The sequence below is a fragment of the Pistacia vera genome, unplaced genomic scaffold (genome assembly GCF_008641045.1).
Source record: "Pistacia vera cultivar Batoury unplaced genomic scaffold, PisVer_v2 Contig21, whole genome shotgun sequence".
Classification (NCBI taxonomy): domain Eukaryota; kingdom Viridiplantae; phylum Streptophyta; class Magnoliopsida; order Sapindales; family Anacardiaceae; genus Pistacia; species Pistacia vera.
The window spans coordinates 377,395-398,516 of NW_022196013.1; the positions used below are offsets into that span (position 1 = coordinate 377,395).

The 21,122-nt window shown below is 34.7% G+C and overlaps 2 protein-coding genes across 2 annotated transcripts; both read right to left on the reverse strand.

The window, feature by feature from the left end:
* Nucleotides 1-275: 275 nt before the first annotated feature.
* LOC116129202 (telomerase reverse transcriptase) lies at nucleotides 276-8,321 on the reverse strand. The gene is made up of 12 exons (XM_031414947.1): nucleotides 8,070-8,321; nucleotides 7,911-7,982; nucleotides 7,041-7,106; nucleotides 6,805-6,940; nucleotides 6,289-6,710; nucleotides 5,885-6,011; nucleotides 5,458-5,602; nucleotides 4,882-5,017; nucleotides 3,239-4,471; nucleotides 2,053-2,645; nucleotides 998-1,270; nucleotides 276-774 (listed from the first exon to the last, which is right to left on the reverse strand). Exons 1-12 carry the CDS (start codon nucleotides 8,316-8,318, stop codon nucleotides 501-503), a joined length of 3,726 nt encoding a protein of 1,241 aa, XP_031270807.1. The 5' UTR covers nucleotides 8,319-8,321; the 3' UTR covers nucleotides 276-500.
* A 1,072-nt stretch (nucleotides 8,322-9,393) lies between these two features.
* On the reverse strand, nucleotides 9,394-15,441 carry LOC116129248 (telomerase reverse transcriptase-like). Its single transcript, XM_031414998.1, has 10 exons — nucleotides 15,190-15,441; nucleotides 15,031-15,102; nucleotides 14,161-14,226; nucleotides 13,925-14,060; nucleotides 13,409-13,830; nucleotides 13,005-13,131; nucleotides 12,578-12,722; nucleotides 12,002-12,137; nucleotides 10,359-11,591; nucleotides 9,394-9,765 (listed from the first exon to the last, which is right to left on the reverse strand). The coding sequence occupies exons 1-10, from the start codon at nucleotides 15,436-15,438 to the stop codon at nucleotides 9,394-9,396; spliced, it is 2,958 nt and encodes a 985-aa protein (XP_031270858.1). The 5' UTR covers nucleotides 15,439-15,441.
* Nucleotides 15,442-21,122: the final 5,681 nt, after the last annotated feature.

Genomic DNA, 21,122 nt, shown 5'->3' on the forward strand with positions numbered 1-21,122 from the left:
AAGGAGCGTAACTTCTTATTCTTTTAGAATTATAGTTTCAATTCTATAAATAGGACCTTAAATCTAGTTTGATATGCAGTCTTTTATAATCTCCCCTAAATTCCTTCTATCCTCTTCTCCAAATTTCTTTCTCTCTCCTAGCTCTCTCATCCTCCTACATCACCAAAATTAATAGAGCAGTTTATAGTAGAAAGGGAAAATAAATAAAATGGTTTTGGAATTTTAAGAATGAAACTCTGCTCCTAAAAAACAAAATGTTTGAAATATCATGTCAATCAACTCTGCTCCTAAATAACAGTTTTCACAAGTATTAATATTTGTTCATATCCCCACACAAAGATAGGATTGGCTTGACAAATTTGAGAAGAAAAAAATATCAAATAAATTGCTAAGTAGATTAAAGGACAAGTAGTCAATAGTCATATACTCAGAAGAAATCCAACACAAATGCAGTTTCAACCCCGGAATTTCAGAATTTTATGTCACTCAATTCTAAGAATCTAGTACTTGATTTTCCAGAACAAAGAGGAATGTGACCCATCAATTGCATACTTCTGTTCATCTGAAGGACTCTCTGTGATTCTGTGAGCAAGTAACTTAGACCTCAACATCAGCAGCAACTCCTTATGCCGTGATTGTTTTCTCTTTAATACTTTAACATAGGCATTCAATCCCAGCCATTCGACTTCCCCATCTTCCAATCGCAGAACCGGTTGGAATTTAGAACCAACATTCACAGATTGCATCCGTCTCTTAATCAGCATATGCATATACCTAACAATTAAAAGAGAAAACAAGGATGTAAGTCGTAGAAAAAAAATTAATAACAGTTTAAGGCTAATAGAATTAAGGTATTTTACATAGAATATTCTTATGTAAAACCAACTTTGGGCTAACCCATTCTAAGGCCTGCCCAAAAAAACTACATATCATTAACAATTTAACTGAGTTTAATAAGGCCTCTTTTTGCAAGAAAACAGCTATAAAAATGGCTTACCTCAAGGATCTTTCAATGATTTTCAGATAGAAGCTTGCGTGTAGTTTGCAAATGTACGATAAGTTGGATACATAACAATGAAATTTCATAGCACACAATAGGAAAGCTTGGTAGATATTTAATCTGACAACAGCAGCTGAGTTTATATTTGAATCAAAGAATATAGGATGGCATTTTGGTCTCATGAAGGCACGTAACCTTGACTTTAAATGATGACCTGGTTTGCCTTGCCAGCAGACAGTAAGCGTGGAGCTCAAATGGTTATTCCAATACCTGATTTATACATTACACAAGTTACTGTGAGAAGAAACTATTGGATGAACATCAATTTGCAAACATATTGTCTTAAAATAACTTATGGTATTACTACCAAAAATCGATTTCAAACCATTAACGTATATGCAGTTAATGCAATAACAACACTTACAGATTTCAGATCACATTGAATAGGATCTGAGATACAATATAATATCTAATTCAGAAAACCGGAACAACATTTAACCAGAATTTTCATTATTTTTAAATTTAATTGGCCATATCCCATCATATATATTCAATTACAAAACTAGCCTAATTTAGATCTACCATCAATGTCGTACCCCATCCAGATAGCTTAATTTGGCAATGCAAAATAATATAATGTTTTACAGTGATCATGGCATCAATGTACACACAAATGCACACCCGCAACCAATTACTTCTGTATTAGTTTCATCTATAAGCTACCATAAATTATCAAGCTGATGCTTAAATTATCATGCTACAACATTAGGCATAAAATATAGAACAAAATATTTATTAAAAATAAAAAAATAAAAATTTTTTTTTTTTGACATTTTCAAGAATAAATGTTTACAAGTATTGAAATATATGAAGAATACGAATATTTTTGCTAAAGTTACAACAAGAATGTCATAATCCTTAGGATCGAGAGCTATGAACCTTGAGATAACACAAATATTGATTTGAGGTCCCTCAAACATCACCATAAATGGAGCCAAATACAAGCTATAAAGGATGCATCTCCCACTAGAAACTATAAAGCAGAAACAAACCTTGTATAGTCTCCCTGAACCTCTGCAGTGCTACAGTTGATGAGCAAACCACTCCATCGAAGAAATGAAATACCATCCTCACCTACATAAACTCTATTAGACAATAGCCCTGATTTATGTCCAATATCAAAATTTACACAGAACTTTTCCTCATTCATGTAGCAGTTGTAACTCGGAAATCCATTCCGCAATCTGTAGAAGAAATTAGTTGCCTGCTTCTTCGAGGTTGATATGAAAATTAAATCGTCAATAAATCGAAGGAGAATTGATGGATATCCTCCCAAAGGATTTTCTAGATCAATGATATACCCCGGTGATGAGATAATTGTATCACCCCGACTACTCTCTCCAAAATGATGACTTCCAGACACAACTTGAAAAACAGATTCTTGAGTTTTCTGGATAAATGGATAGATCACATTCCTTTCCAAATCTCCATAGTATAATGAGCAAAGCAAAGAAGATATAACACTTCCTTGAGGTATACCTATGCCTTGAAGGTAAAACTTTTTATCTAGCTGCAGCACATTGCGCTTAACATGCTCATTTAGATTAAATAAGAGTTCTTCTTTCCTCACATATCGCTTCCAGCCCTGTAACATTATTCCCAGAAAAAAAGGGGGGGAAACAGACAGAAGGTAACCTTGCTCAAACTAGAGGATAATTAAGCATTCAGCACAGGTCAGTCACAATTCTTAACAAGACATCAGTAGCCAAAACTATAAACCATGAATGAAATGTAAGGATATGACCTATCATCAAGAGAGGCAGACGGAGAAAGACGGAGAATTAGTACAACATATATTGTGAAGGTTGCCCTCTGAATAGCAAATAAATTAAGGAAATGAAGGTTACAAAAAGCATTTTCTTTTAAGAAAAGAAAAAAATATATATATATAGTTGGATGAAGGTCCAACCATAAAATGTAGAGGCACATACAGAAATGCAAAAGACCATTTACTTATTGCAAACAGCATCAAACATGAAAAAAGCAATGTGTAAGCAGGTGATACAGATGGTTTTTTAAAATCTCTGTTTGAAGGGGGGTTTTTTATTTTGTAACTGATAGTAACTCTCAAGTTGATGTAGAATAGAAGCTATAACCAACCTTATAAATAAAAAAATAGAAGATCCAAAATGATAAATATTATTATTTACTTCTGTTGAAAAGCTACTAGGTAAATACCTGATTAACAAGAATTCTATGCAATGAAGGAAATGTGAGAGAAGACGTGAATCTTGTACAAGTGCTGACATTATGATCGATCAATACAGGAGGATTATCATGTATCCACATCGATTTCTTTGTAGAGACAACTTGATAGCGATGTTCAAGAAGATATTTATCCTCCAGTATGACATCATTCATTACACTAAGAAGCTTATCTTGATCAATAGAATCAAATGCTTTTGATACATCAGAAACCACAACAAAAATGCCTGGAATGGTTGTTGATCCATTCCTCAGACCAATTAGAAACGGGCATAACTTTCTGTAAACATCATTGTAATCAAACACTGATGATCCTAATTTGTCCGGTTCTTTCAACACTAAACCTTTTAGAACAGCATGTATATCTCGAAGAACACCATTGACAGGTTTATAGTGGTCACATTTCACTCTTTTACGACGCATTTGAGCATCCTTCGGCATTCGAGTGCAAGTATCTTTGAATTCCTTTTTTGCTAGCCTTGATGGTGCTTTAAGATTTGCCAGCATCCTTACTCCATTTTCTTTTGGAAGAAGTCTGAGCTTTGAGAAACCAAATGATCTATGGCTTATAACACTTCTAACAGCTGCATCATCTAACTGACAATAGCTCTTATCTTTCAAGCGAGTGATAGCTTTGTTCATCAAATTTTCCCAAACTGACTTCCGATAATAATATATATCTTGTTTACCATGCTCACTTTCAGTGACATAGAAGTTGGCTTGCACTAATGGCACCACTAGATTTGAAAAGAACCAAAAAATCCAGTTCACTAAGAGTTTATGTTTCATTTTGACCATGGGGTTATTCAGTTTATTGAATTCTTCATACATTTTGACATTCTGCTCCATGCTATCCTTTGGCACCTGAGTTTTCAAGTAGCATGAAGAGTGTTTATCTGATAAGAATGGGAACTTTGAAATTTTCAATTTATGCATACATTGTTTAATAGAGAATTTCTCAAATCTTCTCAGCTGGATAAACTTGGAAATATTTCTCCTTAGTACTCTCCAGTTATAAGGAGTTCCTAACAAATCCGCAGGAATTATACTCCTACAAACAGCCCATATAAATGATTCAACCTGACTTTTCAAGCAATAAGGCTTGATTGCCTCAAAATGAGAATCACTGGCTTCCAGACTTTTCTTGCAATCTTTGCTACAGGAACCATTAGATTTCCCACGTGCTTTTTTACCCAACTCATTCCCCTGAAATTGAAAATCTAAAATAAGGCACAGTTGTATTTACTAGAAGCAGATGTAAATGAAACTAGGAATAGACAGCTGAAAGAAAGCGTTAGGCTAGGATAGATTTTCATATTTGTATTAGTGAAGCACATGCTTGTGAATGCGTAATCATCAATAATCTTCCATTTATTAGCTAACGAAAACACAAAAGATAAAAATAAATAAAGAAAAGAATGGCAAGACTGCTAGATTAGATTTTTAATAATTATTATTCATGACGCATAAAAAAAAAAAAAGAAAAAAAAAAAGGAACGCATGCAAGCAGAAATAGGAAACTGGTGAGGCATACATCAGAACATGTCATTTTTAAACTTCTGACACCTTCATACACCTGCAAAAGTTGAGCTTCGAATACCACAAAGATTACTAACCTCAAACAATGAGCTTGAATTTCCCATAACCTTTTGATCCGATAATGGAACGCAATGCTTATCCAACAACCTCAAATGCTGGCAACTTTGAAATCTGCGTATGAGTATCTTAAGCAACCTAACAAGTTTGTGATACCTGCGGAAACAAAAGCAACGGGAAATTGATGAATTGACTTAATCAAGATGTCAATAGTACTAATATCAATGTACTACCTATGTTTTAAGTTCAACATAAATTTTCGAATATTGCCCAACAGATCACAAAATAGCTTCCTTTTAAGAATCTCAAGGACATTATCTTCATCTTTTTCCAAACAAGCTGACTGGCCACAGAGATTCTATGTTAAAAAGTTTTAAATCTTCTCTCACAACCCCAACTCTTGTTTCTTTTCACTCTAACCATACTAAAGCCTTCATCATTGTTACTTAAATTGAAAATATCACAATATGACTCTCCTTTTCCTCATACCAACAGGTGCTATCACTTATAACACCACAAAACCCCTTAAACAACATCATAAAATTTAAGAATATATTGTTAAATAAAACAGCATAAATATGTGATGTTCAACTTACAGGCATGCAGATCCCATGAGACAAAACTCAGTGCTGTGGGAGCATGCCATGGACTGAGGACTCTTGTTTACATCAGATAAGAAAAATATTTTCGTGATAAGCAACTTTGAATCAGGAAAATTGGGCTTTAAAGAATTCAATATATCTGAAGATTATTAAGGTTCATACATTTTTATTGATACCCTAATAACACAGTGAGTTTGGAGTTAAAGTTTGTTTGATGTGCCAAAGATTGAAAAAGTGAACAATAATGCACTTTACCAAAATAATATGGGGAATTGAAACTATTGAATCACTTATAACTATGCTGATGAATAAAGAATCCATATAGGTAGGGTGATGACAATAGCACTGACAGCCAATCAAAATTCAAGAAGCGAAAGAACTCATAAGCTATGTGCACACTTTAAGATCCTTCAAAGGATACGCCAGCGAGGGAGAACAGTTGAAGAGCATTCCAAACTGTAGAACATGTAACGCCTATTAATAAGATCCCTATCAGTGACTAACTGGGGAGCTTGCAACATCAAACACCAAGAGCATGTTTCTTGCATCTGCAGATGAATCACAATTACAAAAGAAGAAATTGACAAACAATAAAATTAAAGAAATGGTGATGGCAGAAAGAAGGTGCCAATCAAGCCATTAAAATCCACTAACCACAAGTTGTTGAAAGAAGGTTTTCCTATGGCGTATACAGGACGTAAATCAAAAAAGGTTGTAGACCATGCAACAAAATAAAAGACCATCTGACCATTATTGATAAACAAAAATCAAGTTGCTGCTTCTCAGGTCTTCTAAGGAAACCATCTTGTTATATAAATGGCTTACCCTGCTGTTGTCATATTGATGCTTCCCACATGAGCTATCTATATCATTACAACGAATAGTGCAAGGTATCTTATCACTAAATTCTTGTAGATTTATATGCCTACGATTCCTGCGGCGCTGCCAGCTAAAAGGTCTTGAACGCTTTCTAGGTTTAGCAGTAACCTGATCGCAGCTTGTTTGAGGTTCTGGATATGCATTTCCGTCATTTTTAGCAGCAACAGCATCACTTGTTGCAGTACCTACTCCAAGAAAAGTCATCTGACCATTATTGTACCCAGGATGGCTCCTGAATTGCCTTACATAACTTTTGTCTTTACAACCAACACAGCCAATGGAAATTCGGCACCCAACAGAAGAACTTTCTTGCTGTGTCTTTGACACTGAACTAGCAATATCAACTCTTTTCCTCTTCTTTTGGTACCCTAAGCAGAAGTTAAATAAAATCATATGATGTAAATTATGATTCATTACTATTTAACAATTAATTACCAAATTGGATAAATGAAGGATGTCGACCTTGAGAATCTGCTTTACCCTTGAAAAATTCATGGTTAGTGATAGAAGGACCTGTTACTTGATGGTGTTTCTTAGGAGGAAGGGGCAAAAATATTGATGTATGCTGTAGGAGATAACACATGACATTTTCCCCAACCTGCACCACCCAGTTCAAATATGTGGAATGACCATACCAAGAGCATGCCCATATTTTCATAGTTGAAATCTGTGACAAGCAAATGCTTAAGATGACATACCCTTTCTAAAAGAAGCGACCATGATGGACCACTTAGAAGCTCTAAAATGGGGCTCGAACAATTATACTGTTAAATGAACACAAATTCAGTAAGCTCCCCTACGAATTAGCTTAATTATAAGTGAAAACTCTGACTTCGACAATATGCATGGAACCGTTGTGCAAAGAGGTCTCACAGCTATTTTCCGAGTACACCCACTACAACAATTTTAGAAGTTAGAGAGTTTTACCACATATTTTCAGAATGACAAAATAAAATCAATAAATTAATTCTTAACCGAACGTAATTATTGGAACATTAAATTGAAGGAAAAAGTAAGCAGAAGATGATACAATCAGATGATAAACTCGCAGAGGATAAACAGATTTCCGAAGGACGAATCCTACAAGGATGCAGACTAGGTTACTAGAAGAGAAGTGACGTGGCAGACAGCTGGAGCTTGAGGAAAAAGAAATAGGAATGTGATATGTAAAAAAGGAGGGAGTGATAAATTTTTTCCCTCCAAAAGTGTGCCTATATAAAGAGCAAACACTATGTAATAGAAATTTATTTTTCTGAAATCATTAATAATATAAATTATAAAGTAGACTTTTTGTATCAATAATTTTCTCTAACTTTTCTCTCTTTCTCTCAGTTTCTCTTCAACCAAACACTCTCATCTTCTTCTTTCCTCTGAAAATCTTTATTGAAGCCTCCAAACCCTTCAGTAATCACCATGAAACCAAATATTTTGTGGAAAACTTATCAAATATAAATATGAATCATTTCTAAAATTTTACGAATATTTGTTTTTAGCAAAATGTATGTGTTGAAAAAATAAACCATTAACAAAGCATAAAAACTTTACAGTAACTAAAGAAAGAAACTTGCCTTGTCAAAACCACCGTATATAACATTAGACGATTCCATTATCTCACTCATCTCCATAATCCTTTCAACAATCTGAACAAACCAAACGTATTCAAAACCCAAAACCAATCATTTCCAATTGCATTTAACATATACAAATCCAAAGGAACGGAACTGAACCTCGTGTTGGGACCAGTGCGTGACCGGAGAGAAACCGGAGAGAGGCGGCGCTTTTTCGTTGACAACAACGAAGCATTGATGGAGGAGCTTGCGGTAATCGGAAGGATCGCCTGGTTTGATGAGAAAAAACTCATTTTTTGCTTCACCGCGTGACTGCGAGACCAGAGAGATGATTGTTTGGGCAAGAGTTCGAGCTTTTTTACGGAAGAGTCTCCACAGAACCTCTGGAACTCTCCGTTTCTTCGCCATTCTCGGTAGGGAGAAGTTAAAGTGAAGAGCAGTAGAGCGGTCACTCAGGTTTAAATAAAAGCTCGTTTTTCAAAACATGAAACTTTTTAAGTTTGTCGTTTTCTATTTCCGAAAATAATCGAACCACAAAGATTACTAACCTCAAACAATGAGCTTGAATTTCCCATAACCTTTTGATCCGATAATGGAACGCAATGCTTATCCAACAACCTCAAATGCTGGCAACTTTGAAATCTGGTATGAGTATCTTAAGCAACCTAACAAGTTTGTGATACCTGCGGAAACAAAGCAACGGGAAATTGATGAATTGACTAATAAGATGTCAATAGTACTAATATAATGTACTATCTATGTTTTAAGTTCAACATAAATTTTGAATATTGCCCAACAGATCACAAAATAGCTTCCTTTTAAGAATCTCAAGGACATTATCTTCATCTTTTCCAAACAAGCTGACTGGCCACAGAGATTCTAGTTTAAAAGTTTTAAATCTTCTCTCACAACCCCGAACTCTTGTTCTTTTCACTCTAACCATACTAAAGCTTCATCATTGTTTAAATTGAAAATATCAAAATGACTCTCCTTTTCCTCATACCAAAAGGTGGATCACTTATAAAACCAAAAACCCCTTAAAAAACATCATAAAATTTAAGAATATATTGTAAATAAAACAGCATAAATATGTGATGTTCAACTTACAGGCATGCAGATCCCATGAGACAAAACCATGCTGTGGGAGCATGCAGGACTGAGGACGTATACTCATCGATAAGAAAAATTTTGTGATAAGCAACTTTGAATCAGGAAAATTGGGCTTTAAGAATTCAATATATCTGAAGATTATTAAGGTTCATACATTTTTATTGATACCCTATAACACAGTGAGTTTGGAGTTAAAGTTGTTTGAGTGCCAAAGATTGAAAAAGTGAACAAATATGCACTTACCAAAATAATATGGGGAATTGAAACTATTGAATCACTTAAACTATGCTGATGATAAAGAATCCATATAGGTAGGGTGATGAAATAGCACTGACAGCCAATCAAAATTCAAGAAGCGAAAGAAACTCATAAGCTATGTGCACACTTTAAGATCCTTCAAAGGATACGCCAGCGAGGGAGAACAGTTGAAGAGCATTCCAAAACTGTAGAACATGTTAACGCCCGGTGATGAGATAATTGTATCACCCCGACTACTCTCTCCAAAATGATGACTTCCAGACACAACTTGAAAAACAGATTCTTGAGTTTTCTGGATAAATGGATAGATCACATTCCTTTCCAAATCTCCATAGTATAATGAGCAAAGCAAAGAAGATATAACACTTCCTTGAGGTATACCTATGCCTTGAAGGTAAAACTTTTTATCTAGCTGCAGCACATTGCGCTTAACATGCTCATTTAGATTAAATAAGAGTTCTTCTTTCCTCACATATCGCTTCCAACCCTGTAACATTATTCCCAGAAAAAAAGGGGGGGAAACAGACAGAAGGTAACCTTGCTCAAACTAGAGGATAATTAAGCATTCAGCACAGGTCAGTCACAATTCTTAACAAGACATCAGTAGCCAAAACTATAGACCATGAATGAAACGTAAGGATATGACCTATCATCAAGAGAGGCAGACGGAGAAAGACGGAGAATTAGTACAACATATATTGTGAAGGTTGCCCTCTGAATAGCAAATAAATTAAGGAAATGAAGGTTACAAAAAGCATTTTCTTTTAAGAAAAGAAAAAAATATATATATATAGTTGGATGAAGGTCCAACCATAAAATGTAGAGGCACATACAGAAACGCAAAAGACCATTTACTTATTGCAAACAGCATCAAACATGAAAAAAGCAATGTGTAAGCAGGTGATACAGATGGTTTTTTAAAATCTCTGTTTGAAGGGGGGTTTTTTATTTTGTAACTGATAGTAACTCTCAAGTTGATGTAGAATAGAAGCTATAACCAACCTTATAAATAAAAAAATAGAAGATCCAAAATGATAAATATTATTATTTACTTCTGTTGAAAAGCTACTAGGTAAATACCTGATTAACAAGAATTCTATGCAATGAAGGAAATGTGAGAGAAGACGTGAATCTTGTACAAGTGCTGACATTATGATCGATCAATACAGGAGGATTATCATGTATCCACATCGATTTCTTTGTAGAGACAACTTGATAGCGATGTTCAAGAAGATATTTATCCTCCAGTATGACATCATTCATTACACTAAGAAGCTTATCTTGATCAATAGAATCAAATGCTTTTGATACATCAGAAACCACAACAAAAATGCCTGGAATGGTTGTTGATCCATTCCTCAGACCAATTAGAAACGGGCATAACTTTCTGTAAACATCATTGTAATCAAACACTGATGATCCTAATTTGTCCGGTTCTTTCAACACTAAACCTTTTAGAACAGCATGTATATCTCGAAGAACACCATTGACAGGTTTATAGTGGTCACATTTCACTCTTTTACGACGCATTTGAGCATCCTTCGGCATTCGAGTGCAAGTATCTTTGAATTCCTTTTTTGCTAGCCTTGATGGTGCTTTAAGATTTGCCAGCATCCTTACTCCATTTTCTTTTGGAAGAAGTCTGAGCTTTGAGAAACCAAATGATCTATGGCTTATAACACTTCTAACAGCTGCATCATCTAACTGACAATAGCTCTTATCTTTCAAGCGAGTGATAGCTTTGTTCATCAAATTTTCCCAAACTGACTTCCGATAATAATATATATCTTGTTTACCATGCTCACTTTCAGTGACATAGAAGTTGGCTTGCACTAATGGCACCACTAGATTTGAAAAGAACCAAAAAATCCAGTTCACTAAGAGTTTATGTTTCATTTTGACCATGGGGTTATTCAGTTTATTGAATTCTTCATACATTTTGACATTCTGCTCCATGCTATCCTTTGGCACCTGAGTTTTCAAGTAGCATGAAGAGTGTTTATCTGATAAGAATGGGAACTTTGAAATTTTCAATTTATGCATACATTGTTTAATAGAGAATTTCTCAAATCTTCTCAGCTGGATAAACTTGGAAATATTTCTCCTTAGTACTCTCCAGTTATAAGGAGTTCCTAACAAATCCGCAGGAATTATACTCCTACAAACAGCCCATATAAATGATTCAACCTGACTTTTCAAGCAATAAGGCTTGATTGCCTCAAAATGAGAATCACTGGCTTCCAGACTTTTCTTGCAATCTTTGCTACAGGAACCATTAGATTTCCCACGTGCTTTTTTACCCAACTCATTCCCCTGAAATTGAAAATCTAAAATAAGGCACAGTTGTATTTACTAGAAGCAGATGTAAATGAAACTAGGAATAGACAGCTGAAAGAAAGCGTTAGGCTAGGATAGATTTTCATATTTGTATTAGTGAAGCACATGCTTGTGAATGCGTAATCATCAATAATCTTCCATTTATTAGCTAACGAAAACACAAAAGATAAAAATAAATAAAGAAAAGAATGGCAAGACTGCTAGATTAGATTTTTAATAATTATTATTCATGACGCATAAAAAAAAAAAAAGAAAAAAAAAAAGGAACGCATGCAAGCAGAAATAGGAAACTGGTGAGGCATACATCAGAACATGTCATTTTTAAACTTCTGACACCTTCATACACCTGCAAAAGTTGAGCTTCGAATACCACAAAGATTACTAACCTCAAACAATGAGCTTGAATTTCCCATAACCTTTTGATCCGATAATGGAACGCAATGCTTATCCAACAACCTCAAATGCTGGCAACTTTGAAATCTGCGTATGAGTATCTTAAGCAACCTAACAAGTTTGTGATACCTGCGGAAACAAAAGCAACGGGAAATTGATGAATTGACTTAATCAAGATGTCAATAGTACTAATATCAATGTACTACCTATGTTTTAAGTTCAACATAAATTTTCGAATATTGCCCAACAGATCACAAAATAGCTTCCTTTTAAGAATCTCAAGGACATTATCTTCATCTTTTTCCAAACAAGCTGACTGGCCACAGAGATTCTATGTTAAAAAGTTTTAAATCTTCTCTCACAACCCCAACTCTTGTTTCTTTTCACTCTAACCATACTAAAGCCTTCATCATTGTTACTTAAATTGAAAATATCACAATATGACTCTCCTTTTCCTCATACCAACAGGTGCTATCACTTATAACACCACAAAACCCCTTAAACAACATCATAAAATTTAAGAATATATTGTTAAATAAAACAGCATAAATATGTGATGTTCAACTTACAGGCATGCAGATCCCATGAGACAAAACTCAGTGCTGTGGGAGCATGTCATGGACTGAGGACTCTTGTTTACATCAGATAAGAAAAATATTTTCTTGATAAGCAACTTTGAATCAGGAAAATTGGGCTTTAAAGAATTCAATATATCTGAAGATTATTAAGGGTCATACATTTTTATTGATACCCTAATAACACAGTGAGTTTGGAGTTAAAGCTTGTTTGATGTGCCAAAGATCGAAAAAGTGAACAATAATGCACTTTACCAAAATAATATGGGGAATTGAAACTATTGAATCACTTATAACTATGCTGATGAATAAAGAATCCATATAGGTAGGGTGATGACAATAGCACTGACAGCCAATCAAAATTCAAGAAGCGAAAGAACTCATAAGCTATGTGCACACTTTAAGATCCTTCAAAGGATACGCCAGCGAGGGAGAACAGTTGAAGAGCATTCCAAACTGTAGAACATGTAACGCCTATTAATAAGATCCCTATCAGTGACTAACTGGGGAGCTTGCAACATCAAACACCAAGAGCATGTTTCTTGCATCTGCAGATGAATCACAATTACAAAAGAAGAAATTGACAAACAATAAAATTAAAGAAATGGTGATGGCAGAAAGAAGGTGCCAATCAAGCCATTAAAATCCACTAACCACAAGTTGTTGAAAGAAGGTTTTCCTATGGCGTATACAGGACGTAAATCAAAAAAGGTTGTAGACCATGCAACAAAATAAAAGACCATCTGACCATTATTGATAAACAAAAATCAAGTTGCTGCTTCTCAGGTCTTCTAAGGAAACCATCTTGTTATATAAATGGCTTACCCTGCTGTTGTCATATTGATGCTTCCCACATGAGCTATCTATATCATTACAACGAATAGTGCAAGGTATCTTATCACTAAATTCTTGTAGATTTATATGCCTACGATTCCTGCGGCGCTGCCAGCTAAAAGGTCTTGAACGCTTTCTAGGTTTAGCAGTAACCTGATCGCAGCTTGTTTGAGGTTCTGGATATGCATTTCCGTCATTTTTAGCAGCAACAGCATCACTTGTTGCAGTACCTACTCCAAGAAAAGTCATCTGACCATTATTGTACCCAGGATGGCTCCTGAATTGCCTTACATAACTTTTGTCTTTACAACCAACACAGCCAATGGAAATTCGGCACCCAACAGAAGAACTTTCTTGCTGTGTCTTTGACACTGAACTAGCAATATCAACTCTTTTCCTCTTCTTTTGGTACCCTAAGCAGAAGTTAAATAAAATCATATGATGTAAATTATGATTCATTACTATTTAACAATTAATTACCAAATTGGATAAATGAAGGATGTCGACCTTGAGAATCTGCTTTACCCTTGAAAAATTCATGGTTAGTGATAGAAGGACCTGTTACTTGATGGTGTTTCTTAGGAGGAAGGGGCAAAAATATTGATGTATGCTGTAGGAGATAACACATGACATTTTCCCCAACCTGCACCACCCAGTTCAAATATGTGGAATGACCATACCAAGAGCATGCCCATATTTTCATAGTTGAAATCTGTGACAAGCAAATGCTTAAGATGACATACCCTTTCTAAAAGAAGCGACCATGATGGACCACTTAGAAGCTCTAAAATGGGGCTCGAACAATTATACTGTTAAATGAACACAAATTCAGTAAGCTCCCCTACGAATTAGCTTAATTATAAGTGAAAACTCTGACTTCGACAATATGCATGGAACCGTTGTGCAAAGAGGTCTCACAGCTATTTTCCGAGTACACCCACTACAACAATTTTAGAAGTTAGAGAGTTTTACCACATATTTTCAGAATGACAAAATAAAATCAATAAATTAATTCTTAACCGAACGTAATTATTGGAACATTAAATTGAAGGAAAAAGTAAGCAGAAGATGATACAATCAGATGATAAACTCGCAGAGGATAAACAGATTTCCGAAGGACGAATCCTACAAGGATGCAGACTAGGTTACTAGAAGAGAAGTGACGTGGCAGACAGCTGGAGCTTGAGGAAAAAGAAATAGGAATGTGATATGTAAAAAAGGAGGGAGTGATAAATTTTTTCCCTCCAAAAGTGTGCCTATATAAAGAGCAAACACTATGTAATAGAAATTTATTTTTCTGAAATCATTAATAATATAAATTATAAAGTAGACTTTTTGTATCAATAATTTTCTCTAACTTTTCTCTCTTTCTCTCAGTTTCTCTTCAACCAAACACTCTCATCTTCTTCTTTCCTCTGAAAATCTTTATTGAAGCCTCCAAACCCTTCAGTAATCACCATGAAACCAAATATTTTGTGGAAAACTTATCAAATATAAATATGAATCATTTCTAAAATTTTACGAATATTTGTTTTTAGCAAAATGTATGTGTTGAAAAAATAAACCATTAACAAAGCATAAAAACTTTACAGTAACTAAAGAAAGAAACTTGCCTTGTCAAAACCACCGTATATAACATTAGACGATTCCATTATCTCACTCATCTCCATAATCCTTTCAACAATCTGAACAAACCAAACGTATTCAAAACCCAAAACCAATCATTTCCAATTGCATTTAACATATACAAATCCAAAGGAACGGAACTGAACCTCGTGTTGGGACCAGTGCGTGACCGGAGAGAAACCGGAGAGAGGCGGCGCTTTTTCGTTGACAACAACGAAGCATTGATGGAGGAGCTTGCGGTAATCGGAAGGATCGCCTGGTTTGATGAGAAAAAACTCATTTTTTGCTTCACCGCGTGACTGCGAGACCAGAGAGATGATTGTTTGGGCAAGAGTTCGAGCTTTTTTACGGAAGAGTCTCCACAGAACCTCTGGAACTCTCCGTTTCTTCGCCATTCTCGGTAGGGAGAAGTTAAAGTGAAGAGCAGTAGAGCGGTCACTCAGGTTTAAATAAAAGCTCGTTTTTCAAAACATGAAACTTTTTAAGTTTGTCGTTTTCTATTTCCGAAAATAAGAAAGAAAAAAAATGTTTTAAGTTTGTCGTTTTCTTAATAGAATTTAAAAAGGAAAGAAAAAAATGTTTTAAGTTTGTCGTTTTCTTAATAGAATTTAAAAAGGAAAGAAAAAAATGTTTTGCATTGGTTTTCCCCTCCATGACCAAAAAGTCAATTACGTCGTGATTTTTTGCCAAAGTATTAATAAGATCCCAACTGTGAACTGTTCATATTTTAATTATAGGGATTTTTCAATCCTCAAGGTTTTTCAAAATTAATTAACCCCTCCAAAAACTAGTAATTGTTCTCAACACCCTGTTATCTATCTAGGGGTGTGTAAGAATTTAGGGTAAAACTAGAATCGACGAGTACTTGGAGTTCCAGTTCTAGTTCCTATCCGAAACCGACCCTCACAGAGTTGGTTCCGATTATCAAAAATTAGAACCGGCATTATACGATTCCAATTTCGATTCCACCATATTGGAAAATATCAAAGACAGAAGATTTGTTATCTATAATTAGATTAGAGTAGTTGTTGACAATTTGCTTTTGCTAGTTGTAGGATTTTAGTTATTATTCTAGGATTAGCTATAGGATTTTTAGCAAATAGATTAGCTAATTGATTGTTTCTTTCCTTTCTTATTTTTTCTATAAATCCTATAAATACCTACTATGTATATCAATTTGAGATAAGAATCATATGACTTTGATTCCAATCCTATAGTCTTTATGGTATTAGAGCATCAGGCTATTTTTTGGGAATAAAATTGTCAGAAAAGTTTTATCACTATGTCTGAAATTTCATTTGCATATCCCTCTGTTGTCACCACAAAAAACAATGAAACCAAGATTAGCCATACCGAGTCTTATTCTGTCTAGATTATGACTATTCGACTCAAGGAAGGAAACTTTATTCGCTGGTCCCAATCTGTACGTATGTACATCCAGGCAAGATCGGGTACTTGATTGGTGAAATCAAAGCACCTGAGAAGACAGACCCATCATACGCTAAATGGGGTGTAGAAAATTCCATGATTATGTCATGGCTGGTGAACTCCACGAATGAGGAAATCAGTTCCAACTATATGTGCTACTCTATTACAAAAGAACTTTGAGATAGTGTTGTTGAGCAATGTTCTGAAAATCGGACCAGGTCTTGACTCGTTCAATGGCTTGGTTCCCGGGTTGACCGGTTGGATCGGTCGATCGAATCGATGATGTCAGAAATTACCATTAATCCCTAAAAGTTTAAAATATAGTAAAAATACCCCTACAAAATTTTATGTGTCCCTACAGATTTGAAAATCAGCAAAAACACCCCTACAATATGGGCATTATTTCCATCTCCAAGATAAAATATATCATCAAAATTCACTCTACTGATCTGCATATCAAACCATTAAATAAATTTTGTCTTTTCACTTATTTTCCAATTAAAAACCAAATAAATAAATAAAAATGAGAAGAAAAATATTAAACCCCCAACCTTGCCCTTCCCCAACAATACAAGCAAACCACCAGGTCCACCATTACAGCCCTTATTCAAAAACCAGGGCAAAAACTCAACACCCAAAAAGTCAATGTTACAAGGCCTACCTCATCGGCATCACAACCCCACACCAAAGCCACCTCAACACGATTCCCCACCCAAACCATTCCGACCATGTAAAATCATCACCCTCACGCACCACCACCACCGCTTCACCATAAACACACACTTAACAAGAATAATAAAACCTATCCAGCACTTTCAAAAACGTAAGCATTCCACCAACTAAAATAAATAAAAATAAGAAACCCATACAACAAATATAATGTCAAAGATTAAAAAATAAAAAAAAAAAAAAAAAAAAAAAAAAGCAGCCAAAACAAATACATAGATATTAAGTAAAGAAGAAATATAGAGCAACGAGGAAGTGCGACGGCTTCAAAAGCTACTCAAGATGGAGCGAAGGAGTTAGTGGGTTGGGAAAAAGTGTGGCGGCTAGGGAAGGAAAAGTAGATGTGGCGATGGGGAAAGGAATAGTGGGTGTGGTGGCACAAAAAGGAAGAGTGCATGCTATCGAAGGTTTTCTGGCACGATAGTGATAAATCAAAGGTCACTGGTCGGTGGCAGGAGGCAGAGAAGACTATGGATTTAAGATGAAGCTTGAGTTAGTAGGATGAAATGTCACAACCGGGGGCTATCCTTTATCTTGCCATCTTCGGCTCAAGGCGCCAGACACGTCCAAGGTATTGTCTACTTTGGGTCCTTCTAGCCATGCCTCTTTCGGACCCTCACGGATTTGTTTCGCTTCGTGGTCTTTTTTCCACCTTGCGAACGCCTTCCTCATGATTTGAACCTTGAACTTATACCTTGGTCAAGTAATATGAGTACCATTGGGCCAATAAAATGTAATACCCATGATGTCAAAGGTATGTTCTCAACTCAAAATAGTCCTTTAGATGTTAATTTTATTTTAAAAAGCATAAAATCTAACAAAGGGCAAAATAGTCAATTCATTTGGAACGGTATAAATCAATTATTCATAAAAGGGTATTAGGGAAAAAAATGGTCATTTTGCCTATGGATAAGCATTGCAAAAGTCAAGGATGAGTAGGCTTAATTGAATTTAATGGCATTAATTAAGTAATAATTATGTTTAGTGCCAAATGACCAAAATGCCCTTATATGAAGAATTAAGGACTTATGAGTTATACAATTAAAATAATTGGGCCAATAGCATAATTTTGGAAAATTAATGAAATATTTTCCTATAAATGAGAGGAAATTCGTTCAAGCCAAGGGAGATATCATTTCTTCAACCTTTCTTCAATTTTCTCTCAAATCTTCCATGAAACAAGCTTTCTCTCTCTAAGTTTTAAAGAAGTATTGCATAATTTTTCAAGGAGAACAAGATAGGAGCCTTGGATCTTCAAATTGAAAGGTTCAAGGTAAGGATTAAAAACCCTAGTTTTGATGTGATTTGAAGATTTGAGGTAGATGTTGGGGTATAATTTTATATATGTAGGAATAAGGAGTAAAAGAAGATAAAGGCAAAGGATTTGGTGGGGGAATTCTTTAAAAATGTAAGGAAGAACCTCCCATGAATTTAGGAATCATGCTAGGGTTTTTAGATTTTAGTGAAACCTTAAATTAAGGCTTTAAGGCATAGAATTAGTTGATGGCACGTGTAGTTGAACTCATTAATGTTATTTATTGCCTTGAATTCATTATACATGAAGTTATTGCCATTTATGTTTTATGAGTTGTTATGTTTAATTGAAAAAAATGAAGTATTGATGTTGATTGTGGCAAAACTTGTAGAATTGGAGGTCACATAGTGTTGAATGGTTGCTATTAGAAGTGTTGATGTGTTGTTTGCATCAACTTACAATGTTATAGCAATGATGGACGATCATGGGAGTGAGGTTTTACCCTTCCTTTAAGATGTTAAAGACTATTAAGGGGAGGTTTAATTGATCCATAAGTCGACATATTTGTTAATTGTCAATAAAAGTTGATATGGCATGGTTTAATATGAAAATTTCAGATTTAGCAATTTTAGGGGTTATGTTAAACATGCTTCAGTATTTTGACCATAACTTGACTTATAAAAATCTAAATGAGATGATTCTTGAAGCATTAGAAAATTAAGATATAGCCCTATAACTTTTATGTTTATGCCAAGAGCCAATTCATTTGAGAAATAGATGGAAAATGGCTTGAAGAATAAACTTCTGGTTATTAAAGTTTAAGATTTAACATGATCAATTCATCATAAGAATTGATTATTAATGTATTGTTGTAATTAATCTATGTACTAATGTTTACCCATTAGTTAGATGATCTTTGAAAGATATTCATGGTCATGGATGCGAATGCATGATTAATGGCATGAAATGGCATGAAGATGCAATGTAATATATGTTTCAAGATGATGAATGTGAGCAAGAGGTAATGGAAATGGATTGATAATCCATAGATGAATCAAAAGTATTAAGCTCACTAAAACATGTATTTATATACCATAAAATGTTAGAGATGCATATAGACAGGATGGAAAACACGTAAGCATATCCTCGTATTCTGGTTGAGGAAAGATGAATATATGCTTTGAATGCTAAATAACGCATAAGCACGCCTCCCAATGATATGAGCTCTAGATAAATTTGAGGCTAGATGAAAAGAAAGATGAATATATGCTTTAGATTCTAAATAACGCATAAGCATGCCTCCCGATGAATTTGAGGCTAGATGATATAAAGTGCTTAAGACGCTAAGAAAAGTCTGATCGGCTAGACGTTAAATGATTCATATGCATTTAGTGCATTACATGACTTATGATGTTATTTACATCATGAGATGATTTGTACTCATGTTAGATGATATATGATGTTATTTACATCATGAGATGATGTGTACTCATGTTAGATGATATTTAGATGTTATGTTACGACATGTGATGTATGTGCACTACGTTTACATACTTATTTGTATGTGTACACTTGATGTTTTATATGAACATGGGGAAGATGATGAAAAATATATGAGTTAGTAAAGAAAAGGAACCATACTTAGATGCAAAAGAGATGTGGTATGTGAATGAATGTGTTTGAATGAATGTCAAATAACATACTTGGTATTAAATGGATCATTCCTTACTAAGTGGTTGAGTGTTTTACAAGTAATCCAGAAGCGAAGGATGCTGAAGACAACAAGACTATGCGTGAGGGGAGATAATTTATTGTCATCCTGACGTTTTATCTTATGTAAATAACAAATTTTTTCGAAACACTTTTTTAAAGCTTCCACCATATGAATGAAAATGGCATTAATATGTTTTGATTGATTGATGCCCAAATGAATTCAAGTTTTTTATTTTTGAAGGTACAAATTTTGATCCTGTGGTACATCTTATAATAATGTTTTGGACATTATTATTATTCTTGCACAGGTTTTCTAAATACAACTCGTTCTCCAAACATAAATTCTCTGGATTCTCATTAAGGGTTATTTAGAGGGTACCTGACTGGGGAGGGGTTTTACATGAAAGAAGAACAACCGAAGATGACACGAAGAACCAAACAAAAGAATTAGAAAAAGATTGAAGGTTAACAAAGAAGAAGATTCATGGCTAATGAAGAGTAAAGCAACGAAAGACAGCAAAGCAAGTAGAAGACGAAATGAAATGAAGAAGAAATTGAGAAATGGCTGAATGGGTTTAATTAGGGTTAAATTGATTGGACCAGATTTAAGTCTAGTCTGGTTGGACCAACAGTTTGGTATTGTACCTCCGGTCTAATAATGGTCTGACATGGGTTAACTGATATAAACAGTTTTTATTGCCTTTTGAACTATTTATTTCACCGAAACCTTGTCGGACCGGTCCAACTGGCCAGTCTGGTCCTGGTTTCAGAACATCGTTGTTGAGATGTATTCAAATCTTGGGAACCAATCTCAAATCTATGAGTTACAACAAAAAGTTGAGAAATCCAACAAGAAGAAGGCAGCGTGTCTAAGTACTTTAATGCCCTCAAGGGCCTTTGGCAAGATCTAGATTTGTTCAACAATTATGAGTGGAACAATTCTTATGATTGGAATTA